Below are 27,839 nucleotides of genomic sequence, written 5' to 3' on the forward strand. Positions count from 1 at the left end.
TATGCCCCATGTTGATGTTTTGCTCTCTCCTTCACATCATGTCTAAGTAGAACTTTAAATCATCAGTTACTTGAAGTTAGCAGCAGTGTGGGGCAAGGTCTTTTGTAGTTAAAGTCCAAAGAGTTGCTCCACTCCTTTTGAGACATCTCAAAAGGAGAATCTGCACCTAAATGGACCTGAAATTAGAAGAATCTTAACGTTGGCTGAATCTCTCACCTGTTTTGAGTAGCTTTGTATTTACACTTTGTTACATTGCTTTTGTTTAATAACCATTGACAGTGGATGCTTCCAAAGGATTATTTCTGGCCACTTACTCTTCCGTTTTTGCTACAGCCCTTGAAAGAGGTTTGGTGAAGGCTCTGAAAAAGCTGGATGACTATCTGAGAACCCCTCTGCCAGAGGAGATTGATGCGAACAGCACTGAGGAGGAGAAGGTGTCCAAACGCAAGTTTCTGGATGGAGATGACCTGACCCTTGCTGACTGCAACCTTCTTCCCAAACTCCACGTAGTCAAGGTAAAAGGTGCCATGTGGTGGACAAAGAAGCCTTATTTGAGAAGGAAGTGCTCTGGTTCAAACATTCTGAGTTTTGGTGCTGCATGCTTGGCTAACACCCGTGTATTTAACCAATCCTTTGCATGAATAAGCGAGTGTTATATGAAATGCATAGAGTGAAGACCTCTCATTGCTTTAACAGCCAAGTGTCAAACCAACATGCTCTTCAGCAGAGGTATCTTAAGTGATAAAGAAACAGGGTTTGACACACATTCTTCTCAGTATTTCCTGTAGGTTAACTTAAGCCATTTTGTATTTAGTACATGGGATAAATGCCTCATCAGTAGTTAGTGGCAAAGACAATGTTAGGATTTGGGTGTCCTTTCTCTTTGCTTTTTACCCTGCTGCTGGTAAAAGTCATCTTTCATATTAATTACTTCCCATTATTCTTAAGAGAGATGTCAAAATGTTACTCTATTCCCACCCACTAGTGACTTAAAAGAGGCAGTCTGTCTTTCAGGGCAGTACTTGTTCCAGCTGGTGTTTCACGCAGAGAAGTTAACAAATCAATGTCACTGCTGAGGTCCAGGATTTAAGATATACAATGGTTGCTGGTACAGTGTGAATGATGTACATCATCTTGACTTCTAAATGTTTCATTTATTTAATTTATCAGATTGCATTTTTCTTTAGAATAAAGCAAGTACCTGGCAGACCTTGGCAAGCAAGAAAACTAGGAATTAAAGCCAAGTCATGCGTCTAATTTGGCTCTGTGAGCCAAAACATAAACTGAGCCTAGAAGGCTCCTATGCAATAGGAAAGATAAAAGTGTGTAAGTCACCAGGTGAGAACTGCAATAACATCCTCACAAGTTTAGCTCTTTCTTTGGCTCTTGATTGGTGACTTTGGATTCAGACAATGCAAAATCAAATGGTTCCTGTTTCACTGTGACAAAATGAAAGAAGTCAAATGAGAACTAAAATATTTCTCAGACAAGCGTAACCACAGGATATTATCTGAAAAGTATTTTACAGATGTAAGAAAAGGATAGATTATTAAGAGTTTTTCACTTGATGAAAGATGTGTGCTGGAAATTGTGAAAGTCTTGGCTTGAGTTGCCCAGCAGGTTTTATCTTCCACATGTATGTGTGAAACATCACTGAAGGCAAGAATACTTAATTAAATGCAGTTTAAGACAGGATAAGGCGTTACATACACCAAGTAGATCCTGGTAATAAAAACAAATCATAGTCATTTCTGAGAACATGACTGTCCTAAGAAAGCTGAGATGGAAAACAGCTCTACCATGTGCTTTTAAAATAAAGGGGAACTCTGTGCCACATATGTATGTAATTTATGCTCAGGAACAATTTTATACTGTCAGAAAAATTAGAGATTGGAAGCACTCATCAAATCAGCTAATCCGTCCCTTCCTATCAGCTAGTTCGTTCTGTCACCACAGGATTATTCTATATGGTATATTCTTACAGGGAAAATGAAATGTCCCAATCCAGCAAGATGCTTAACCAACCAGCTAGCTTTAAACACACATTAGTCCCTTTGACTTCAATGGGACCATACAGGTGCTTAAAATTAAGCATGCACTTAAATATTTTGCTGAATAAGGGCCTGAACGTTTTTAGAAATTGAGAATTTCCCTTGACAGACAATTTCCGAGTCTAACAAGTCCTGAAATAACCATTTTCTCCCCCTAGTTCATGCTAATATTCCTGTTTCTAATGTCTGCTAAATCATCTTGGTTCCACGGTTACGGTACCCATACCACACCAGATCTTTCCTTTGTGAGAACGTGGATACAGCCTCCCAACAGCTGTAGGCAGTTATGTCTTCCGACTTTGTTGGCCAAATAAAATATATCACATATGTTAAAAAATAGTAAATATAGTAAATATATAATGTAATATGTTGAATATAATAGACAGTACTAAAATATATTATATACTAACTGTTACTAATGCGTTTCCCTTAAATCTATATATTATTAATTCAACTATAAGATCTCTTATTCGGCATATCAGTGTTATGAAGTAATGTTCATGAGACTGGTGGAAAACACCAGAAAACTATAGTAAAATTTATGAACTTCAGGTACCTTAAAACAAACAGTTTGGTGGTAGTTGCCAGGCAATTGTACTGAAGTGCCCTTAGACCAAATAGTGTCCTTGCAAGATGTGGGATGACCGACGGTCACTTTTCCAGCTTTCCTACTCTAAGCCCACGTGTCCACGAGCATTTAAAAGAATTATTTAATGGTTTGGATCAGAAGGGACTTTCAAAGGTAATGGCCAGAGACATCTTTCACTAGATCAGGTTACTCAAAGCCATGTCCAACCCAATGTTTCAAATGACGGAATCCACAGTTCCTGTGGACAACCTGTTCTCATGTCCAACCACCCATCTGTCTCCATTGCTGTCGATTATGCTACAGGAAGGAGTAAGAAGCTCTCTGAAATGACATCTGGGGATGTATCGCCAACAGAGTGCTTCCTTTTTATTCCTCTTTTTTCCTTTGGTTTAGATTGTTGCAAAGAAATACCGCAACTTTGAGTTCCCAACGGAGATGACGGGGCTGTGGCGGTACCTGAAGAACGCATACGCCAGGGATGAGTTCACCAACACCTGTGCAGCAGATAAAGAAATTGAGCAAGCCTATGCAGATGTGGCCAAGCGGCTCAGCAAGTCCTAACTGACCTCAGCAGTGGCTCGACATCCCTGGCAGATTCCTATTGTACAGACTCTTCTCCTTGTTGCCTTAAGATATACTTCGTCATTATGCTATCTGGTTGGCATCCCTATGACTTCTTCTGTTCAAGAGTACTGGTCAGGGGCAAATCTGCTTCTCCCTGGAGGAAGGAGAAGCCAGCTCTAGTGTAGGGGGTGGAGTCCCTGTGAAATCTGAACCTAAGATCTGACACAACTAGTATTACTCATAATCAGTATTGGAAATGACTCTGCTGTATTAGTTCCTTGTTTTTTGTTGGAGCATATCACCACCTGTTTTCTTTGGAGTTTTAACAATAGGATGTTAGCTTAAATTTCAAGCAAGTCAGTCAGGAACACATAGAACTGCTTCTTCTGCAGGTTATTTCAAGGACTCTGTTCTTCCATTGCTATTGAGATCCGTGAGGGAGGAACAAAATTTGTGAGAGAGGGGAAAGGAGACAGTTTGACCCTAGAGGAGTGCTGCTCTTAACAGTTATGTGTTTAAACCTTTCTGAAAGCATTTTTTGTCTTAGAAGGCACAAGAGTTTGTAGGACACTTATTTTTAACTTGGTGCAAGAGGGGAATCCCAAGCAAATATGTCAGACTGGCAGATGCTACTTTGCATAAAGTTTGCTTGATGCTGCTGGATCTAGAGGTGTAAAGCAAAGGAGAATGAATGAGCAATTGAGTGGGCAGCTCTTGGAGGAGCAGTGCTAATGCCAAAATGCCCAGTGGATCTGGTAGTTGTGAGAGACAGCAGTAACATGGCAACACGTTGAGTCAAACCCACAGCCAGAACTGGCACAACTAACCAAACTGCAGAACACTGTCATCTTGGCTGCGTGGCTGCCAGGTCCTTTCTGCTGCTATCCTGGGAAGTGTGGCTAGGCAGGGGCAAGCTGTGTGCATTCAAATTCCGGGTGGGGATGCACTTTGGGCTACAGATGGGTCACCTTCAAGCAGCCGTCATCCTGCCTGGGGAACAGCATGCTCTGAGAAGGATACAGGCTGAGACAGAGAGACCCATTTCCAGCCCAAAACCTGGTGAGAAGGCTAGCAGGAATCCTGCACGCTGCCTTAGTCCCGCTCCTCCGAGGTTCACCAGCCCAGGTTAAGTGATTCAGGATTGTTTTCTGAAACCGATTATTTCATTCTATCCAGAACATCTGCCTGACACAGTTTGCTTTAAAGTAGTGATTATGTGCACATTACTTTAGTAAATCCAGAATGACAGCTCTTTTGCATAAAACTCACATGTATGATGGTGAACGTGGCTCTCGGATTTCAGTTTGGGACTACTGGAAGACAAATGAAAGCTGAGCTCTCAGCTGGCATGGCTCTTGTGCTCAGGGGTGAGGAGAGCTGCCCTGACTGAGGGGAGCCCCAGGGCAGTGGGCTGAGGCCAGGGGAACCCTGCAGTGAGCTGTCTGCAGCCCGAGAGCCAAGAGATGCATCCACAGCCACCGCCGCGTGACAGTGATGAATATCTGACGGGATTTTCCCCCTTTTCACGCTCACCCGGCTGGGAGCAGGACAGAGTTAGCTTGTTGTTGACTATTGTTTCACACACAGCGATCAGTTTGTTTTGAGCTTTCCAAAACCTCAGAGCTGCCAGGCCTTCCTTTGGAAGAGGCTGTGTTAGCAGTGGCTGGACTGGGGGGCAAAGGCTGCACGAAATCAGCTGGCTCAGAGGGTGCTGAGAGCAGCCAGCAAAGCCTCAGGAGCTTAGAAGTGTCTGCACCAGGCACATGTGGCTCGTTAAAAAACACTTCTTCATGAGTTTGGAATGACTTGTGATTTTTTTTTTGTGTGTGTGTGTGTGTGTGTGTGTTTATTTTTAATTTTAGATTGAGGAGATTATTTATGTATTTATTTTGATCCGCTCAGTCCTTTCTGCTCACCTTTTGCTTTTGGTTTGTGTCGGGATGGCATTACCCACACTGTGTGATCTCATTTGTTAGGCTGAACTCTGCTGTCTGATGAACAGCCCCGGGGCTGGATTTTGGCTGGCAGCTCAGCTTGGCCAGGAGCAGCCTGAACAGCACAGCCTGCAGCTTTTCGCAGTTGTTGCTGGCCAGGTTTGCACGCAGTTGGTGGCATAGTGGCAGTGATCTTGGAATGAAAGTGCAGAGGCAGATGCAGCTCTTGCTCCGTGCTCTCTGCACTTAAAGGCAGTGCTCACCGGCAGCTGAGCAGGGTGAGCGAGGCAGTCAGGGTCTGCCCTGATTTCAGCCATCTCTGAACCTTCATTCCTGAGTCCCGTGCTTCTGAGATGTTTCATCTGACCTTGGTTTTGCTGGAAGAGGGCCAAATGGCCATCACTTGGTCTCAGCACACCTCAGAGTGCTTCTGGTTTCTAAAAAGCGACCTTTAAAAGTGAACGAGCTCATACCGAAAGGAAGAGGAAAACTGAAAACCCCCAAGCTACCTTCCCTTTCATTAGCAATACAAAATTAAAATATTTTCACTTTCCTGGCATCACTGCAAACAAACAAAGAAAGAAACAAACAAAAAACACCAAAATCTGGACAGAAAGTGCTGGTAGATATGAGAAAGAGGGAAGAAATGAGACTGGTTTTCCATCAGCTGCAGTGCCCGTTCTGGGAGAATCCACATCTCACTCTGCATCTTAACTTTGCATTTTGTTCATCACTGTTACAGGCTGATCCAAGATCATGGACAGGTTTGAGTGTTGCCTGACCTTTGGGTTTGCAGTCCAGGCTCACGCTGTCAGGTCTGTAGCTTCTGCTCACCTCTGTGCTTTTTGGCTTCAGCCATAGGCAGAAGCAGGAAACACTGGAAATCCTACGTGGAAAAGTTTGAGTTTGAGTCCTATGTACTGAGTTTGAGCTCCGTACTCATGACTCAGGATCCATCACCATCGAGATTTTAAGGGGCTCCAGACTCCTTTAGGCAGAGTATTTTTGGTGACCTTCCATTGTATTTAGTATTATAAGTAATAAATATTAATCATACAGGATTGTATGTCTACATTGGCAAGGCAGCATTTCTGAAAAGAATCTAAGTGACAAGACAGACATTGCAGATTTACAATAACTTTGTTCATAAATTTTTTGCAAGATGTAAAGAAAGACATAGTGCAGAGGGGGAAGAAGCCAACAATGTGGATTTAATCATCTACATTTCAGAAATGCAGACCAAATGTCTGTAAAGATGTCCATTTCATCCAAACATTTCTCAGATATTTATTTCAAAGCTCCCTGTTCAGTCAATCCAACACTCCATTCATATTGGAGCTAATATTGATTTTTCTTCTATTACCAGCGATATGGGAGTGTTAAAGGATCCCATATACAAGTTGCTCTTGTTTTTTGTTGGACTTTTTCAGTTGCCAAGAGGTCATCTTGCTGTGCAGGTAAAACCAAAGGAGCATCTGTTTCAGGACTGCTTAAATCAGGCTTCTGACAAACAATTTTTTTCCACCAGAAAGAATCTTGTAAAGGTATTTCTTTATCAGGAGTGGTGTGGAATATTGAGCTATGGGTTACAAGCTCTTCTCCTGTGTTTGCATCAGCTGAAAACCACTGCCAGGGAGGAATTATGGTCTATATTGCAGAGAAGTTAGACATCTTTGTTTCCTGCCATGCTGTGCAGAGCAGTAACTTTGAGTATGTATTTATTTTGTTTTGACCCCCAGGCAGCTTTCCTGGTCCCATGTCCCTGCAGAAAGTCAGCTCCAGGTTACCTGTAGCTGTTCTTCCATTCTTTGGTGCCAATTCAGCGCTGTGTGCCTGTGGATGGGCACCCAGAGAAGGGCATTTTGGGGCAACCCATCCACCTGGTGGGATGGCACCAAAAGGCCACTGTCCCAGCAGCAAAAGTGAGAAGCAAAGAGAGTCCCCCTTCCCAAAGTGACCACGTTTGGCTCACCAGCTGTGTTAGGAGTATTGCTAAAATGTAGGTGTTAAGAATCTCACTGATTTAAAACCCTATGGGCACACAAACACACACTTTGTAAAGCAAACTGGTGTTTTAAACCAGGGAAATAAACCCCAAGCCTTATGTCCTCCTTCACTTGTATTCTTTTAGGCACTGGGAAGTTTGCAGTTGTTTATTATTCTTCTAGATATATTCTTGAATAGCTTTTCATATTAAGAATTTTTTTCCAGTAAGATTTTTGCCTTTCTGCTCAATCTTTCATCGATTCCAGAGGAGGCAGGAGAGCTGGAAGGTTTGTACTTGTTGAGAAGTTGAAGGAGGTAATGATTTTTTGGAGAAAACAGTGTTCAAAGCATTTTATAATGATCTGTCTTTTCATCTGGGGGTACTTAAACCAAAAGTGATGGTCTGCTCAGTCTGGGCTGTGATTTTCAGCTGGGACCTGGAAAAGTCACCATGTTCAAGGTTGCTTTGCTGAAGAATTTCCTCTGGGTACATAGGGATGTTCCCTCGGTCACAGAATGTCCCATTTTCTTGGTCAGAATCTTATGGTCTGTGTGGGTGCTAAAATACCACACTCCATTGACTTTGTGCTGGGCAGTGAATACAGGGGTCCTAACACCTCCTCTCCTCTCCTATGTCATGTGCAGGGAAAGAAGACAGCACTGATCTGTTTTACTTCCTTGTCCCACATCCCAAGCAGCACTCCAGCCCTGGGGGAGCACAGGGCCCTGTCCAACACTGGCTTCCAAAGCCTGAAACCCCTCCATCCCTCACCAGGCAGCATTTCAGAGCCTGCAGCAGTCACACAGCCCCTCCTCTTGTTGTTCCCCTCTTTGGCCCACATCATCCCCCGTTCACCATTTATCAGAGAGATGCTAACACTGGCAATATCCCAGAGGATGCACAGCAGCTGAGCAGCTCTGAGAGATGCTGTTGTCCTGGCCCAGCAGTGTGTGAGCGGGGCCCACTCGTGTCTTTAGTGCTGAATGAGTGCTTGCCTGCTTGGCTGGATTCACTTCTTATAACATATATTTTCACATTGTAATAAGAATCCAAAAATGCCTTAGTGGTTCCCCACGTGATGCTGTCAATTCTCACCACAGGGTAGAAATTGTTGGTAGAGATGAAATGAAATGAAAACAGAAATGCTTGGCTGCTGCTGACAGGTATTACTGGGAACCCTGAAAGCATTGTGCAGGAGCATAGCAGCAGTGAGCAGCCCTCAATTCCTGGAGTTGCTTGTGTTTCACAGCATCGCTGCAGCCCGTTCTGCTGCACTGTTGCTCATTCCCTGTCTCTCTAGGTCTATAATCTGAAAAATTTGGGAAATAGTTATGGGCTGCCACATTCATCTTTTTTCCCTCTTTTTCTTTCCCCCGTCAAATTAATCACTTTAGTTAGGATGTATATGATAGGTAAGGAAAGTCTCCAAACAGCAGATTTCTCAACTTTTTCACTAAGGAATGTTTTAAGAGTTTTTGGGAAATGAGAGGTTATCACCATCTTTGGGAATAAACTGTAGCATAAAACATTTATAGATGTCTGGTTCTGAATGGTTTAAGCACAAATGGTTTAAGCACGGAGGAATACAGTTCATTTTAAGGAGTCTGCTTAGGACTAGGGAAGCAGAATAATCCACACTTTGCAATAGAAACTTAAGATCTGGTTCATGTGTCAGTTTTTCATTGGTTGTTTTGGTGGTTTTATGGGATTACTGACTGTACAATGCTTTGCTTACAATCACAGTACCATAGGATATCCCAAGTTGGAAGGAACCCGCAAGGATCATTGAGTCCTACTCCCAGAAACAGCATCTATTCTATGTATAGGCATTTTATTATGAGGAAGGTCCCTTCCCTGGAAGCAGTCAAGGCCAGGCTGGATGCAGCTTCGAGCAGCCTGGTGTGGTGGGGGGTGTCCCCTGCCCACAGCAGGGGATCTAGGTGGTTGTAAGGGTGCCTTCCAACCCCAAACATCCTATGATCCTAATGTGTCACATTATTTAATTCAGCAGTTTTGAATGAGTGTGTTGGGATGGCAGGCAGCACAAAGCGAACTGCTCCTGAAATGGCACTGTTGTTGGCTGAGCCCTTGGGTTTGTTCCTGTGCGATGAACGTGAGCAGTGCCACGGGCTGTGCAGAGGCAGGAGCTCCCGACCTGCATCCCACACTGCATCGTGCTGCCAGGAGCGGGGCTTCGTCAGCGCTGGGAAATGGAGGTGAAAAAAACCTGACCCCAACCCTCCTTCCTAGTGCAGTACTGACTGCTTGCGTACGTGGCTGTGTTCTCAGAGCTTGTGAAGCTGCTCCCCATAGCTGCCTGCTTTGCTTTCTGGGGAACAGGTCCTCATCTGTGCAAATCCTTACAGCGATCATCCCACCTTTTTTTTTTTTCCCCCCATAAATTTTATTTTTGTAGGAGTCCTGCTCTGTACTGCCTAGCGAGTTCTGATCTACCGATTGACAGATTTATCTTCCTCATCTGACTGTTTCCAATTCCAAAGCCTGGAGATCAAAACCAAGTTTCACAGTGTGATCTGAGGGTGAGCAGAAACGCGTTTTTGTTTTTCCTCAGAAACCACTCTGTTCCAAATCCTGACTCGTTTAGGGCACAATCCTGGTTAGTGAGAGTGGTCTGAGGCTGAAGGAGAGGAAGAGGAGCCCACTGCACATACGGCTGTCCCTCCCCTGAGGGAGGAGGAGGAACCAGTCTGGGAGTCCTAAGAGGTGTATGGATAAGTTTTCAATCTTGTGAGTAAAATCACTGTATGCAGGGACATGAGTGGTTTCAAACTGACTTAGAGTTGCTTGAAAATACCTATGGCACTGAAAAGCTAAATTAGGGGTGGAATTACACCCTCAGGGCATGGCACAGACAAAAAGTAACTCAAAGACTCTCCTGTTGTTAGCTATCAGCAAAGAGCCATCTTCAGGGCTGGATTTCTTCCACCAAAACGTCGTTAGCCCCAGAAACACCTTATTGCTGTTGGGGTCTGCCCATCTGCTGCAGGAAAGCAAAATCAGGGGCTCCTAAAGACTGATTTTTAGGTTGGATCTGGTGAGCATCAAAGTCATCTATTTGTAAACAACTATTTGCAAGCGGTTGGCTGTGGAAAGTGACCGTGTGTGTGAAGGTCCCCATCAGGTCAGGCAGGTGATCAGTCCCTTCTCATACCCCTCATCTTCCACTGAGGCACATCCTAAGGGATAATTTTAGGTCATAGTACCCTTTGCAGTAGAACCGTGTATCTCCTCTCCATAAGTACAGCTCCTAGTGCAGCAGGACTCTGATTAGAGCCTTTGTGTGCTGCTCTAACACTTAAAATATATAATAGGAATAATGTCATTAAAATGTCGATGCAGTTCACCTTTAGCATAACGATTGCGTGGCTGTACTCTGTCACCTGTGAATAAAGTCAATGTCCTTTTTGTATCATAGGTAGTATATTTTATTATTGGAGAAACGATTTAATTTTTAAAATTAAAAAGTATCTGCTTATTGTTTCATTTTAAGCCTAAATAAGCAAATATTTCTTTTGTAGCCTTCAAATGAGTATGTGTTAAACGAAGAAATCCACCTTCCTGAATTGGAGCTGTTTATAGTCCGATATTGCAGGAGTGATTAACACGTGGTAATTTGAATAAAAGTGGTTTATTTTCTCATTGCGTTATTCCTGGACTTTTGTTTAAATTTTTATGCGTTGGTTTTATTAACTGGTAACATTCCCTTGGCTCTAGGAGTGGTTGCAGAGAGAAAGTGTGCTCGTAGCTATACTCACCTGTGGAACTTAAATAGGATTGAGTAGAAATAGAGGGAAAAGCAGCAAGGGCAAGTGAGCTGCAGCTATGCCAGCAGAACTGGGAGCAGGTCTGAGTGTTGATGATGCCATATGGATTGTACAGCTCCAGGGCGGTGTCCAAAGACAGCACAGCAGATCTGAGAGCTGCTGGGGTTATAATGTGGCTCTGTCAAACAGTGGATGGAGCGAAGTGGGCCGTTCTTGTCTCATTTCGTAGGTTAGGGTTTCCTGATGAAATTATCAGGCTGCAAGTTTAAAGCAAATGTGGAGAAAACTTTTTTCGAAGTGCAGTTGAACTTCGGAGCCCTTTACCAGCAGATGCTTTGCAGATCAGAATGAATATGGGGTTCAAATAAGAATATGATAACGTTATGAAAAACAGAAGTTGTTAAACATGATAGTTTGGGTGAAATTCCCAGGTTAAGACGTTCCTAGATACCTGGGCTGGGACAGGGCCCAGATGGAGCATGTTTTCACTTGCTTTATTTCATAAGCTACTTCTTATGTTGCTTCTGCTGCTGTGAGAGGTTGGACACAGTCGAGGTAGAGCTGGATGGCTTAGCTCCAGATTGCTGGTCTGGTGATATGATGCACAAATGTGTAGTATTACAAATTTTATTGCGGCACAACGTTTTGAATTTAGCTTCCCCAAAGCAAACCACTTCCAGAGAGGCACTGGAGACATCTGAGCCTCTCAGACCAAACAGCATGCAGCCACCATCCATCTGAGACAACAAGGGCTCATAATGCAGCAGCTGAAATGAGAAGGGAACGTTTTGGATTCCTCCTAGTTGATTTTTCAGCATTTTTTTCTAGGCATCAGACTGGACTCACTTGGCCACATCTCTCTTTCAGTGATCTGTGATATGAAAATGAGAATGCATTTCCAAGTCCTCAGACCCACGCTCGTCTGATGTTCCTCCTTGGCTCATTGCTTTTGCACAGAGTTCATCTCTGAGGATGACCAGAACCCAAGGGTGATGCCAGGAGCCATCAGGAACCTGGGGTCTGTTGTACTGAGCAGGCACAAAAGGTTCTCCACAGTGGTGTTCTTTTAGTGCTTGCTTTATTACAAATAGGTAGGTACAGCTCCCATCACGTAAGCAAACCTAACACTTCTGTAGGTGGTGTATTACAGCAGTGAGTGCATTGGGTCCATTGGGCCCTGTGTGCAAAAAAAAAGAGCTTTTATGTGTGTGAACAGCTCTAATTGTAGACCTGATTGAAAAATGGAGGGAGTGACAATCTGAAACTGAAGCTGCCCCCCATCTCCCCAGCAGTGTCTCCATCCTGCTGGTCATTTTTTGGTCATTCAGTCGCTTGGGTCACTCCTCCTACACAATGAGTCCCTCCTTAGCAACTCTATGGAGCTGCTGGCACCTCTTCCCTCAGGGGTGGGCTTTGCCAACAAGCATTTCATTTGCTTTCTTTTTATGTTATCTCCATACCTGCTGTAACACCCTGCACATCCCGTCAGACGTGCTGCGATCAGCCCAGTCTGCACCAGGCAAGAGAGTTTAGGTTCAGGTGCCATCCATCCTTCATCTCCCACGCACACCTTTCCTCTCATGAGCCCCACAGATGCCTTTAATTGCCAGCCACCACTCTTGGCTCTCTGAGGAGCAGCAAAGGAATCATGGAGTCCCTCTGGCGAAGGATGAAACGAAGGGGCCCAGCGGCGTTACGACTTTCTCTTGCACTGAATTGGCTTTGGGAAGAATGGGCTCTTTCCTCCCGTTAGATAAGCACAGAAATCTTAAGCAGATGCTTGCAAAACATCAAACAAATATACACTTAAAATAAATAAGTAAATGTAAGCTCTACCCACATGTCCCATAATCTGGCTGATATTCAGGCACCACTAACGGCATCTAGGCTTTCCCCGGGGAAGTGTTGGAGGAAAAGGAAAACCCCACAGTGTGATGATGTCCCCAGGCTGGTTTTCCCTATGTCCTGGGGATGTTCCTGGGAGCTGCTGGCCGGGCTATGACCCACTCTGCTCTCCTGCAGCTGGAGGGAGACACAGCCCTGCAATGTGCCTGCACTCCGGGGGCTTTCATCTGTTTAAGCATCGTTTTAAATAGGCAGTGTGGAAAGCAAAGGGGAATTTCATGCCATGGGGAAGAAGGTGCAGTAGTGTGGAAAGCCCATATTGCCAAAAACAAAGAAAAAGAGAAAAAAGGATGGCTTCTTTACTGCTTCAGCAGCCTGAGTAGTAATACAGAGGGAATGAGGGGGTAGTTCTAGTAGATCTAGTTCCCCCAGCACAGGAAAACTGCAATGCCATTTGTTTTCTTGGCAATATGTGATGATGAACCTTCTTTATCCCTTAATACTCAGCCCAGATCTTCACCATAGTCCTGGCATCATGTGTTTTCTACAGCAGTGATGTTGGCAAGAGCTTCAAAAACACATGACAAAGACTTTAAATGAAAAGTGGACAGGTTTAGATTAGAGATTAGGAAAAGATCCTAAAGGGCAGCCGTGGCACTGCTGCCCAGAGCTGTGGGTACCCTTTCTTAAACTGGATGGCTGCCTGCCAGCTGCTTGTAAGGAACTGTCTTTAGTCGAGTGGGTGCAGATGAGTTTGGAAGGGTGTATATGTATATAAGTAGAGCAGGCAAGTATTTGAGTGACGTCCCCACTGCCTTCAGGTGCAGCTGGGGGTGCTCAACACCTCTTTGCATGGTGCCAGCTTATGTTATGGTGCCACCAGCATGCTCACATACAAAAGGTAGCAAATTGGGGTCAGCAGGACAATATTTGTCTTTGTATTGGAGCGTTTGGCCTTGCAGGTATGGTAAATGTTGAATGGAGGGGTTTTTTTACACAATACTTTGTGTGCCCATATACCCATCTATCCACATATACGCATCTATCCACATACGTGGCTCAGAGCAACAATTTAATTCAGGATATCTGCAGTGCTCACAGAACATTGGTGCAGTTGGTACATGAGGGGGGACCAGCTGGCTCTTGCCACTCATCCTGGGGAGGAGATTCCTCATATCACAACAGGACTCATTCTGCTGTACTCATTTGGGCAGGAACATCGATCACCCTTGCCCCGGGGACAGCCCATAGGATACCCCTCTCTGCATCGAGCCTGGGGAGTGCTCCTATTTATGGTGCATGGGCTGCAGTCTTTATTCATCAAGCAGCAGCTCTGGCTTTTCATTGTCAGCATTGAACTAATCAGAAAGGGGAGCACGGGAAGGGTGGAGACCGGAAAAGAGGAGTTTGTGGGAACATAACGACGTTAAAGAAAAAATTCTGCTTGCTGTCAGTTAAGTCTCCCCATTAGTTACCTCTACCATTATGGATTCATTTTAAGATCCAGACTTCAATATACATAACTTTAAATCACTAACATCCTTCAGGGCTCTGTGATTTGCTGGTTCCATATGTAGCCTCTTGGCCCATTGCATTGGCACCGGTTCAATTCTTGTTCTTCCTTTGGGTTACAGTTTCCTTTCTTTTTGATGGGGAGGGGTAGGGAGGGGAAGAAGAGGGAGAGAGAAAAAGGGGATGGTGAGTTGGAAGGCAAGTGATGGAGGACAGAGGCAGAACGGGAGGGAAAGAGAGGAGCAAAGGAAAAGAAGTGATGCATTTGGAGGGAAACAGTTTGAGGGAGAAGTAAAGAAACAGCAAAAAAAGAGAAAGTAAAAAACAAAAACAAAAAAGCAAAAAGAGGAAAACAATGAGAAATAGCACCATGAGCAGCCATCCCCATCCTGCTGCTCTCTCTCAGCGGTGCTGGACATGAGGAGCAGCAGCAGACGGCCGAGGCAGCCCTTCCTGATGCCTGCAGTGCATGCCATGCTGCTGCCCGTCCCTGCCTAAACTTCACAACTGAGCTCCCTGAGATTTGCTCGGGGCCTGGGCTGACAGCTGTATTGAATTTTGCTTTATTGTGTGATTTATCAGGGCCGTCAATGGGCATTTGGATGATTTAGTGCTGCAAAAATACCTTGGAATGCGACGCGCAGCAATATCTGCATTATTAATAACAATAATAATAAAGATAAATGTCCCTCCCCAGAGCTTTTGATGGCCGTGCCACTCAATTTAACATTTTAAGAGTGGCATGTGGCCTCTCCATGGCACCTGGTAACGCCTGATGGATATGAGCAGGCAAAGAAAAGGTTATTTGTCAAATGCTCAGCCTCAACCGTACGGTGTTTGGAAAGCTCCAGGTCAGAGCAGCCTGAGCCACATTCCTGTCCCTGACATCCAGTGAGACTGAACTTTGTCATGTTATTAAGCTGTCAGCAGCACCGGGGCGTTATTTGGATTTCTGGTGGGAACTCCTTGCACATGGTTGGGGTGCTCTAGTGGGATTATATCAACACCATTGTAAAACACACACAAATGAGCTGTGCTGTAATTACCACATGAAGACCTCTCTTGGCTGGGTTAATCAGCAGAGAATGGGAATACCAGATAAACACAAACGGGCCACCAGGACGTTTATTCCTGTGGCAACAATGCCATTGTTCCCAACAGCCACCAGCCTGGCTCCACTGGCAGCCAAATCCCCCAGCTGTGAGTGCCATGCACAGAGGAATGAGGCAGGTCTCTGCCTCTTCAGGGAGGAGAGGGGCTGGGAAGGTGCAGAGACAGCAGGGGATTTAGGTGATGTGACATTTGCTGATGTAAAACCTGAGGAAAACTTTTTCTTCAATTCTGCTCTAAGATGCACTTTGCAGGAGGCTCTCGTGCCCTCTGCTGGGACAGGGGCTGCTCTCCAGGCACCCATCCCCATGATGCTCTCTGCATGGGAAGGGACAATGACAGTGTTATCCATTCCAGCTGGCTGTCAGAAAGGCAGTGGGAAAAGCAGCTGTCCAGGCAGCTTTGGACTCTTGCTCTGCCTCACCAAGTCACATTTTAATGGGATTTTGTGGTTCATTTCAAGGCACAGCCCTATTTAAGCTGGCTGGGGAAGGATCACCCCAGGCTGAGGAAAGAGAGAATACAGTGCTGGTGGGTTACAAGAGAAACCCAGAGACCATGGGCTGGGGAGAGAAAGCAAGAGTCAAGGAGAAATTCTGGTTACTCATGGCCTTTTCCCACCAGCTTTGCCGATGAAGAGACGTAGGAAAAAGTATGAGGCCCTTTTCTAAAAAGTTCATCTCTGGGTCTTTGGGTGTCTCTGTTTCCACTGGTTTCTGGAACCATAAAGGACATTGGAGACAGAACAACCATGACAATGTCAGTGGTATTTCATTCCTTCTGCCATTTCCAACCTCTGCCTGTCCTGAGTCCCATATTTGCTCTTGACCTCCTGTCTCATATACAGAGTTGAGGTCCACCCTACTCTCCATTAACAAAAATGCAATTAATAAATAATACTAATTAACAAGTTCTTACCTCCTCGTTGCCAACACCACTACCACAGCCAAAGGGCTGGGACTCTTTCTGCCCTGATGCCATGGGGCTCCAGAAACATTATCAGTTTTGGTAAATGTGAATGTGCAGCTCACACATCTTCTGCATGTTACTCCTCAGTTAAGGGTTCTTCTCAGCAATGCACGTCCCAGAAGAAAGACATTTTTCTACCAAAAGGAAATTCTCATTGGAAAATGTAATCTTGTCGTATTTTTCCGTACAAAATTGCAGGTTTAGATACATGGTAAAATCCTTACTGTAGTAATTAATCTTGATTTCCTAACCAACATACCAAAGTTAAATATCTCATTTGAAATTTGGAAGTGAAATTACATTCTTAAGTAAGATGACAGCTCACATGGAATCGTTCCTTCCAATGCACTGCCGTGGGCTATTTCTGGATAGCAGTCCTTGCCACCTTGTGTTCCCCTGGCCTGTTTCACTCTCCTGCTGTCCTCTGACATGCTCTGGGTGAACATCTTACATCTTTTGTGCATACCATGGCATGGAACACTGGGGAACCACAGTTCACTGCTAGCACCTCAAGGCACGGATGAACTTGGCTGAAGAGGAGGAAGAAATTATTTCTCCTTGAGTTTGTCAGGAGATCTCTCAAGAACCTTCTGGCTCTTTTTGCAGAACTCCAAAGCTGGCCAGGTACAACTTGCATGGGGTCTTCTGATTCTTTGACTCTCACTCAACAAACCTCATAGTCACATACTTATCCCTAATTACAGGCTTGAAGTCGGTGGCATTACGCAGTCTGTTGACCTGTGATGGAGTTTCATGTGTGCTTGAAGACAAGCTCATTTGGTTTACTGAATGAAGGCATTTCCACTGAGTTTAAAAAGAGAGCAATTGGTTAAAAAAAACGAAAAATGATATCTGTGAGAAGATTGATGCCACCAGATGGAGGTGGCATGGCAAGAGAAGCACCTTGAAATAGTTCCATCCTCTGAGCAGCCCTTGGCAAATCGGGTCTTTAAAGTGTCCCCAGTAGTACAATCTAAACAGCTAGGGATAGCTGAAAATAAAGATATGTAGATAACATATTTGGAACAATGAAGAGTTATCCTGTGCTGAACGGTATCCTATATAACTTGCATTTTCCTCATGGTTTTTTGGATTGTTGTAAGCAATAAGTGAATAAACACTTTTATTCACATTATTATTGAGGACTACATGGTTCACATACTGCAGTGCCAGGGTTTCTTGCCATGCTACCTTCTTTCTCTTTCCATCTTCTCTGCAGCTCCAGAAGAAAAAAGCCTTATAACACTCTTCTCATAGCTGCAAGCCCCAAGTATTTAAGGGAAAATGTACAGCTCACTTGAAAAAGAGACTTTAAAGTGTTCCCCCAAAGGAGAAAGTATTGTGACACGTGAAAGATAACTCTTCCTGAGACCCAATTTTTTTACCAGTGTTCTGCATCTGCAGCCCTTCCCAAAGTACTCTATCATCAAATGATTCAATGTCATCATCAAAGAATTTCTGGCTACTCACTTGCCTTTAATAATAGTTGAGAAGTTTAATGAAAGGAAAGATCTACATAGATTTCTTCCTAAGTTGGATGAAATCCTACTTATTTCTTTTTTTTTTTCTTTTTTTTTCCTTCTTGTTGCAATATTTCTGCTCAGAGAAAATTATACCTTCTGGTGCCAACGATATGCTCTGTATATTTTGTTTATTACAGCGGTTTAAACTGGAACCATGGCTGAGGGTGTATCATTATAAAATTCTTGATACCCTTGACATAGTTGTGCGTACATAACTGTGGGCATGGAAGGCAGTGGAGGAGATGACTTTTTTTCCTTATTTTAAGCATCTGCTTGGTCACTCAAGTGCTGTACCCACTTCACTCCCTCTAGGCAGCAACACTGAGGTCATGGCTCCGAGCAGATCTGTGTGTCCAAACCCACCTGAGGTGAAACCATCTTTCTGCTGCCATCCCTCCGTGCCCACACTGCCTGCAAAGATGTGTGCTGGAAACCAGGCCTGCTGGTGGACTCTGTGCAGTCATACTTTTTTCTTTTTACTTTTTTTTTCTTAGCACTGAGTTGTTTCTCTCCTCGTAGGACCACGAGAGGCAACATCTACAGAGAGGATAAATGAGGAACCAGCTGAAATGCAAGAGGTCAGGTTTTCTAAAGAGCTGGACTTCATCCCATTCTATATGCACAGGCTGGGGCAGATTTTCCGATGAATTCAACCATAAATTCAGCCACAAATTCAGGTAAATCCCACCACAGAAACCTTCATTTAGAAGGATACTAAACCTTCACAGAAAGCTGGCTGCTGAGTCATAGGTCTGCTCGTTTATCTTAATTTGAACCATGAGGATCAATTAGTTGATGGTGATGAGGAGGCAGCAGAGATTATTTTTATTTATCTCAGGAATGGCTGCAGAGTATTTAGCAGGGCTAAAAGCAGAGCCCGTAGTACCTTGGCATAACCCTGGCAAGTCAGATGCTCACAGGTGTTCATCCCAAACCCTTCAGGTAGGCTTACCCCCACCAACCATTGGCAACCTCAGGTAGGTCCATCCACACCAGCTGTTGGCTACATCGAAGGGAGGTGCATCTGCCATCAGTGCTGTGAGCTGAACACCTCCCAGAGCTTTGGCTGCCTCTCTCAGGATGTGAGGAACCAAATCCTTTTCCAGAAGGCCAGTTTGTATAAGGTATCTAGCTACAGAATGGCTGAAACCAGGTGAGAATAACCTCAGGTGGAGAGGCTACAGGTGTGAAGCACTGGCTTTGCATGCTTTGCTGGATCAGGGCAGTCATAAGCTGCTATATAACCTGCACCCTATAGTGTCTGCAGATCATTAGATGATCTTTTTGGTCCTTTCCAACTCAAATCATTCTGTGATTCACTGAACCACTCCTTTGAAAGGGACAAATTCTATTTCTACTCTAAAAGGGCTAATTTCATTACAGTGCCATCGTTGAGTGGCAGAGATGGCTGCCAGCAAGGAGTGATTTTTTTTATTAGGAGAAAAACCAGGCAAGAGCCATAGACATCCCCCACTGGAGCTGAGGGAAAGCCTCTCATTGACTTTGCTGGACATTAGGGAAGAGCAGGATGAGGGCTGCGAAGAAAAAGCCCCATCAACATAAAGTAGTGTTGGCTTCCATGTGAGAAGGGGAATGTTCTGTAGCCTATAGGATTCCTGCTGGGCAGCACATAGGAAAAATCTGCTTTTGTCAGCATAGCTGAAATGTATCTGGATTTGTTCTAGAGTGAATAAGAACAAAATTCAACCTGTATCTTTCCCCTTCTCTGTCCTTCCTCCGCTCTGAAGAAGTGTCGAGTTGAGGTCCCTACACAGGTAATGTTTGGGAAATGTTTATATGATAAGGTCATCATCCCTGACAGAGAAGCAGGAGCAACACTCAGGAAAGGAAGGAAGTTAGCAAAATAGTGGTTACTCAACCATGGCATAAATAAGTACGTGTCCTGTTGACATCTTAGGGGTACTCTGAAGGCAATATATGAATGGAGAAAGTGGTGTCTTGGGAGAGCAATAGTGGTTTTGACTGTTTTGGTTGAGTGGTATCTTCAAGTTGTTGTTCCTACTGGCTTTTATTGTTTGTTTGTTTTCATTTTATTTTGTATATTATTTAACTAAGGACTCAGTGTCTTGACCTATGCTGATGGATTAAACTGTACCATGGAGCATTTTCAGATGTAGCCTGTTGGTTTCCTCTGCTACTAAATGGCCTGATTTTTTTCCCAGTCATTCTTCCCTCCAGTTGTGAGCTGGGAGTGAGCAGAAGCCAGGGACCTTTCCCAGTAGAAGTTTGGATGAGCTAACTTCAGGGACCTTGGGGAGCTTAAAGTGTTTAGCTGAGTGGACATGGACAGCCAGCTAAGGGCTACTTCTGTGTTTAACATACTATTACAGGTACAGACTGTGTATTTATGGTCAACATTAAACAAAATATGCAAGTATATATCCACAATGAACAACTAGTTAGGACTGAGCACTGAAATCCTACTGTGTTATACCTCTACTACGCTGCGTTGTTTTTTTCACGTTTCAGCCCTCCTGAACCAGCCCAGTAAAATGGCAGCAAATGGTGCATTTCTACATTTCCTTGTTGGATAAATCTTTTATCACTGTAATGAGCTGACTTGGCTCAGAAAAGGATCAAAGAATACAGCCTGGGGCAAGGCCAGAGGCAGAAAAATAGACTTTGGATTCGGGAATGGTAATGTGAGGAATCTCCAAGAACCTGAGTGGGCCTTGAGCCTGGTCCATGAGTAGGCATTTGAGACTGGTGGGAGATCTCACACACAGCTTATTTTCCATCCTTCCCTGTGATTTCCCATTCTAGAGGTCCATCTTTTTGTATATTGCTTTTTTCTTGTTCCTCTCACAGCTTAAGAAGTTCTCTCATCTTATTTGCTTGCTGTATCTTGGCCTGTATTTTCGTGGGGAATACTTATGTATTTCATGAATGGCAGTCTCACACAAATGTTGCTGATGCCAAGGATGGTGCTTATGCTCATTCTGTGCCAGAAATGCTTTCATACATGGGGCAAGGAGGGGACAAATTTCATCACTAATGATATCTCCTGGTGTTTGGATGTGAATATTCAACATCTCTGGATGGTGGAAACATATAAATCATTGTAATGGCCTCAGACCAGCCCACAAGAAGAAAAAAAAGTTTTAGTTTCATGACCATCTCTTATCTTATAGGAAAATATCAGCTCTTCCCATGAAATGTTACCAATTCAACCAAAAGGTTGCATTGAGGGACATGGTTTAATAAGGATGATAGGTGTCATGTGAACAGTAGGACTGGATGATTTTGTAGGTCTTTTCCAACCTCGGTGATTCTATGATTCTATATTTTGGTTATTTTAGCACAAAAATTACACAGAAAAATAGGACTGAACTGGGAAAATTACTAGAAAATTAGGAAGGATTGAAAAGAGATGGTTAAAAATCAAAGAGAAAAGGAAGATTATTTATTTATTTATCTTTAGGAACCTCCTGTTTTCAATTTTGCAAAACATTGCTCTTCTGGAGCATTTGTAAAAACTAAGATTATACTTACTGGATATTTACTAATATTGTAGATTGTTTTTGTTTTAGAATATACAAAATAAATGGACTGGCTAGTTTTACTGTACTATCTTATGTCCTTAGTATTCTAGGTAATGCTAAAGGTCTTTCTAGGGTAAGAAAACTGAGGCACAGTCATTAATAAGGTCTGTAATGTATCTCCATGTTCTTCCTTAGCAAGTCATCCATGGGACAATCCTAGCTGCTTAAATTTAGTCTGTGTTTAAAGATACATCATGGAAATAGAAGTAGAAAGTAACTGTTCTCCTGCTGTACAGTTGTGTTAAGGATTTGACTACTGGCAGAAGCTGAATGAGTTAAACTAATACAGGGATGCACAGCAGGAACAGAGAAGCAGTGAGTTTCCATAACCTACACATTATCACTTACAGATTCAGTTGCAGAAGAGGAGTTATCCTTTGTCTGAGTTTTAATGTAAAGTGAATAAACTTTGGGACATTTATCTGTGGACAATGTCAGATGTGTCAGCCAGTCCAAACGTGGAGATACTTCTTAGGAGCTCTTGATGACTTAAGAAGCTGAAATATTGTCCAGTTTTTCTCTATCCCATGCTGATAGTTTCTATTTCTCCAGGCACATCTGTGTGATTTTCATCAAATTCATGAGTTCTGTGAAGTTCATACCTTTACACCGGGGTGGTCCAAAGGAAGGTTTTACAAATTGGTTTTCTCTGTATATTTTTGAGGGAACAAAAATCACGAGTTGATGTTGATGATGGGAACACTTGTCCTGCCCCATATGTTATCTGCTGCTTGCTGCTCCTGGTGCTGTTCCTGACAGTGGCCACCCTACCGGCTTAGAATGCTTGGAGTGTTTGGGGTAAAATGAGCCCTCAATTTGATTTGCTCTTTAGAAACCCCTTCTTCTCACGGAACATCAAGGTCTTTCCAGCTTCCTGTATTGCATTGGTAAAGGTTTCTCTTCTTTGTTGGGAGCAGTTCTTTCAAGTACTCTTTTCTCCCTGTAGAAATAAAATATTTCTGAATCAAAAGGGATTTTTTTAATCCTTCTGTTATTAGGGAGTTGATTGAAATAAAGATATTCTGCTTTGAAAGCAGAATATCTTCACACATGAAATAAAGGGCAGCATGAGGAGGCAGGACTTGAACAAGCAGCACTGCTAGCATTTTCAGTGATGGGCCTGGGTGCAGCTGATCCTGGATACCTACCTTGCTTCTGTGTTGGGGATCACCATCCAGTTGTGTCGATCACAGCTGGTTGGCTTCATGAAGATTTTCTTCCATCAGTTCAGAGTGGGGGTGTGATAGAGTTGAGGAGGCAGGAAGTCATTGCATGCTATCACTTAGGTGCAGGCTAAGGCAAGAGGTGATAGATACAGACCACAGCAGGTGGCATTGCCAACAGCCATCACTTCACATCTGTCCAGCTTTCTACCTACCTCACATACTCGTACCAGCAGAAGTATTAAAATATGCCCAATTTTTTCATGTGCCTGAGGACATGAATGCACTACATGCAGGTGTGCTGACTGCCTCTTGGCCATTAAATAGGTTGTTAAAGCAATTAACATAGATGCTGTAAGTATATGCCTCAGATCTTTCGGTGCAGCAAAGGAACTCAGTGTTCCCTTCACTCAGAAGTTCTGTATTTCAACCCCTCAAAAGAAGGGGGAACTTACAAGTTCAGGAGGTGTGTTGCCTCCTGAGTGAAAGCATGATAGTCTCACATCATATTGCATGTGGTTCTGGCAGCAGCAGAGCTGACTGCCATGCTTTCACCAGCAGGTCACTCAAGGCAAAGGAGAATTCATTTCAGGGAGAATTCAGGGAAATTGCTGTTTTAATAACAGGGCAGGAGTTTTCACCCACCTCTTTCACCCTACCCTGAATGCTACAGAGAGCAGTTCTCTGTGTGGATTGGCTTCCTCAGTCAGTCTGAGTCATTTCTCTGAGTCTGAAGTTTTAAGGGACTTTTTTGCGGCTACACATTGACTCCGGCTTAGTCGCTGGCATCCCTACAGGAAATTCATCCCCATGGTTTTGGTGTCAGACTCAGCAAAACAGCCCTGGGGTGAGTGAGAAGAGTTAGACCCTCTGGGGGAAAGGAGAAAGTGCTCTGAGGCAGGGTGAGGAGAGCTGCCCTGCTGCCCTTGTTATTCTAGCTCTGTGGATAACCAGAAGGTTACAGCCTTCAGCCCTTATGCCAGGCAGAACTATTTTAAATTAAAAATAAAACCAGGAAGTTTTTAATATGGACAAACCAGGATGTTTCACTGGTAAGTTCTGAAAGTTATACTTCTGAGTCCTCGTTAAAAGACAAAGATGTTTTTCTTACTTTTTGTCATAGACACCAACACAATAAAGATTTCCTATATAAACTGGGAAGGGTGTGTTCAGCAGTATGGTCTACCCTATGTGACATTGCCACCGTTTTACAATATATTTCTTGTTCTACTCTGTCCCACAAGATGTAAGAATAAATCTTAGAATCATGGAATAACTTGAGTTGGAGGGAACCCTAAAGCCCCCCCCCCCCCCCCCCTTTACATTGGGCTGGGTTTCACCCCAATCCATGGCCTCGGGCACCTCAAGGGATGGGGCACCACAGCTCTGAGCAGCAGTGCCAGGGCCTCACTGCTCTCTGAGGAAAGGATTTCCTGCTTATATCTAACCTAAACCGCCCTTCATTTAGTTTAAAGCCATTCCGTGTTGTCCTATCACTGTCAGACCATGTAAAAAGTGGCTCCCCCTCCTGCTTGTGAGCTCTCTCAAGAGCTGGAAGGCCACAGTGAGGTCTCCCTGCAGCCTTCCCTCTTCCAAGTTGAACAACCTCAGCCTTTCCTCATAGAGAGGTGCTCCAGCCCTCTGAGCATCCTTCTGACCCTCCTCTGGCCCCACTCCCACAGCCCCACATCCCTCCTGGGTGAAGCTCTTCAGTTGGCTCCTCATGAAAGCAGAGCACAGAGGAACAGTCACGGTATGTCGTAGCCCACCACTGATCAAACTAGAATTAACTGGAAGATGTGTAAGGAATTATCTCAGCAGAAAGCAAGAAGGATTGTGATGAAAGAAATGATGTTCTTGGCTGGAAGGAGGTTACTAGATCAGTTTCTCAAGAATTGCTCTTGTCATTAACTTCTTCTCAACAATGAGCTTATTTTATATGGTCTTCAGTTGCTTTAGTACAAAAAACTGATGAGATTTGCTGATGACACAAGGAGAGGGAGTTGACTATTGTGCAGTGAGAACTGATGTCCTGAGGGTGAGAAAAGTACTTTAGAATTAATAATGAAATTTTTTGCTAGAATATCTGAGGCATTAACTGGAAGCAACTGAGATGTGGGAAGCATTGGTTGATTATGAGATAGCACGTGATTCTGAGCCATCTATGTGATGAAACTAGAATAACAAGGAAGTCTTCCCAGGATGGAAGCTATTCCCAGAAAGGACAGTGTTTCACCACTACTGTACAAGGTTTTTGATCTTTCCTGCTTTCTGGGCATCAGTTTTCCTAGAATGGCTGAAGCTATTGGTGGCTCCACTCTGTTAATACCCTTTTGTGGTAATGCAGCAGTATCTTTCTGGCGTGGTTATTCTGCCAGTGTCCATTTCAACATGCCAGCAATGTCTTCTGTAGCACCTGGCAGCAGCCACCCTCAGAGCTGTGATCATGGTGAGATGAGCAACTATTTCCAGTTTGGCAGCCTGGCAAGTTTTGTTTCCCTGGGAACTGGCAGCTGCCCACATCCGTGGAGCCACTGCACAGCAATCCATAATTAATGTCACATTTGCTCTACCATCAGTCTAGACACATTTGTCTAAACTATTGTTAAAAAAAAAAAAAGAAATAAAAATATTAAAAAATGTCAGTTCTGAACAGACAGGGAGTAGAGAGCAAATAAAGCCTGGCAGGCTCTTTTGCCTTTGATCACTCTTGCTGCATTCCTAGTTGTCTTTTTTTTTTTTTTTTTTTTAAGTTAAGGCAAAGATTTGCAAAAAAAACCATTTTATTTTACTCTCTTTGGCCTTAGAGTTGTCCTGTTGTTAGCTGGCATCTCACAACAGCATTGTTGTTAGACAAAAATAAAGTAGTCATTCTGCTAGAGTTCAGCATAACCATGTTGTAAGCTGCTTGGGCACCTCTTGCTGCTGTGTTGTTCTGTAATCATCCCCAACCATCAAATGTCCAGAATAGAGCAGAAGTCACTTCACTTATTTTTGAAGTTTTGTCATTTGTGATGTGCCATACTGAAAGAATAGAATTAGAGAAGGTGTTTAGAGCAGAACTAAATCAATTAATTAATAAAAAGCACAAGGAGAATTTTACTTGGTAGGATCCTGATTTGATATCTTGCTTTATGGCAAGTTAACATTTCTGCATTAAAAAAATACCAGCAAAAATGAACTTATCATTTCTCATTATGCACTGCAATTTTCTAACAAGAAAAAAAGAGAGAAATCATACTTTAATTTTTTTCTTTTCCCTTTATTTCTTTTTCTTTTTTTATTTTTTTTCCTTCTTTCTTTTTCTTGAAATTGTATCTGTCAACTTGAAACGTTCCAAACTTCCTATCAATTTTTGTTTTTAATGCATCTCAACCTTTGTGACAGTCTCATTCACACAGATTCTGTGTATTCAACCAAGAACATGAAACAGGTAACTATGGAAGTCTGTGTTCGTACTTTCTCCAATTTTTATTTTTCTCCTATAAGAAATACAGATTCAGAAAGTTTTCCACACAAGCCTAAATAAATTCATTATTGAATCTATGGGGAAAGATAAACTAACAGAAAATGCCTTGGGAAAACCTGTCATAAAGTGACTAAAATGCAAACTGTGAAATTAGGGGGAATTCCATTATAAACAAAGGTTGGGCACAGTTGGCGTGAATGAAGTTTTTTATTCTGTTGTGTTGCAACACCCTTTATACATTTCTTTCTGAAAGCATGGGAAATAGAAAATTAGTGAAAATAAGGGAGGTTTTATTGAACAGAGAGATGTAGGAAGAAAGTCAAGAGAGTAAGTGAACTGCAAGAAGTACAGTATGCAGAGATAATGTTTTCCTGATGCAAGTAGCTGAGACCACACCTAAAACACTGGCATAAAAGTGAAGATCATTTGGAACAAATTAAGTTTTCTCTTTCATAGACATTTTAATAAAAGCAGTGATTCAGTTCTGTTCAGAATTTGTATTTTGTCTGAAGACCTCGGAAGATTTTTCTTGACTCAAAGGCTGAAGAAATTTGGAGTATTTGAGGGGGAAAAAAAACAAACACAAAACATAGTTTCAGTACTTACAAAAGTGTTGCAAGCCAACATTTGGTCTCCCATTCATGCTTCAACACAAGGCCAAAATCCAGGGAGAGTTCTGGAAGGCCAGGATGTATCTCCTAAAGCTGAGTACCACATAGGCCTACAAACATACAGCTTCCATCCAGGATTTAAGCATCTCCCCACTCTTCTTCACACACACACGTGTGCAGCGGTCTCCAGTGCCCTTTCCCCAAGCAAATCGGTTGAGGAATGAGACATACAATTAGCTGTGAAATACAAAACAGCTGGTGCAACTGAATGGCTGTTATTCTGAGCACATGAACCTGAAAAGATACCGTTTATTTTGTAAGACAAACAAAATTTCCCTTCTGTTTGATCGAGGAGAGCATCTACCATTGGGAGCTGTCCATTTTCATTTAGGCTTTCTGGTGCTGGGGCCAACTGTGCAGAGTTATAAACAAAGAGCAGAAAGTATCACTTTCATTGCTAAATTGACAGTAAACAGTACTAATTTGACTGTGCAGCTGTTTATTGATACCACTCCCCATCCCAACAATTTAATACACAAAGCAGTAGCCGGTGTACTGTGACTGCGTTGTATATAAAATTCAAGGAGCCAGAGTTGCCAAAATCTCTTGTTGTAAAGCAGACATCAGGAGGTACTGTGATTTGTGCCTTCTGCCTTGCAGCAGGGAAAGCCATGGAAATGAATTCCTGAGAACTAGACAAGCAATTTTCCATAGGTCTCTTCAAAACAATCGTTCTGGACATGCTTCTTAATAGTCTTTCTCTGATTCCTATGAGGTCAGCGGGAGAATGACCATTTACTTCTGTAGCATCTGCTCACCTCGTTTGCAATATGTTGGCACAGGAGAAATGTTTTCTGTGTTTAATTATAAGACATTCTTAGTACTAAAACAGTTTCAATACTGTATTGTATGAGATACCGATTGGCAATATTTGTGCAGAAGTTGACTGAGGTTCTCCCGAATTGCCCCAACATATTAAGTTGTTTAGGTACATAGCCTCAAAACCTGTACAGGATGTAGAAAACAAATCTTGATTCAGTCTTGTCCATATTGCTTACTGAGATGGCTAAATATAAGGAAAAAAATCTTTTACAGTGAGGGTGGCGAGGCAGTGGAGCAGGTTGCCTGGTGATGTGGTCGATTCACCATCTCTGGAGACTTTCA

The 27,839-nt window shown here is 43.3% G+C and overlaps 1 protein-coding gene across 2 annotated transcripts in view; it reads left to right on the top strand.

Annotated features, from left to right (window-relative positions):
• CLIC5 (chloride intracellular channel 5) overlaps nt 1–3,885 on the top strand; it is a 59,206-nt gene extending 55,321 nt beyond the window's left edge. For both annotated transcript variants that reach the window (XM_065730436.1, XM_065730437.1), the window contains exons 5-6: nt 334–515; nt 3,034–3,885. In XM_065730436.1, coding sequence (XP_065586508.1) covers nt 334–515; nt 3,034–3,201 — 350 coding nt within the window. In that variant the 3' untranslated portion in view covers nt 3,202–3,885. The remainder of the gene's footprint in view (nt 1–333; nt 516–3,033) is intronic.
• The last annotated feature ends 23,954 nt before the right edge of the window (nt 3,886–27,839 follow it).

This window comes from Cyrtonyx montezumae, unplaced genomic scaffold (genome assembly GCF_038088225.1).
Source record: "Cyrtonyx montezumae isolate F1298 unplaced genomic scaffold, pur_monq_1.0 scaffold_13, whole genome shotgun sequence".
Lineage (NCBI taxonomy): Eukaryota > Metazoa > Chordata > Aves > Galliformes > Odontophoridae > Cyrtonyx > Cyrtonyx montezumae.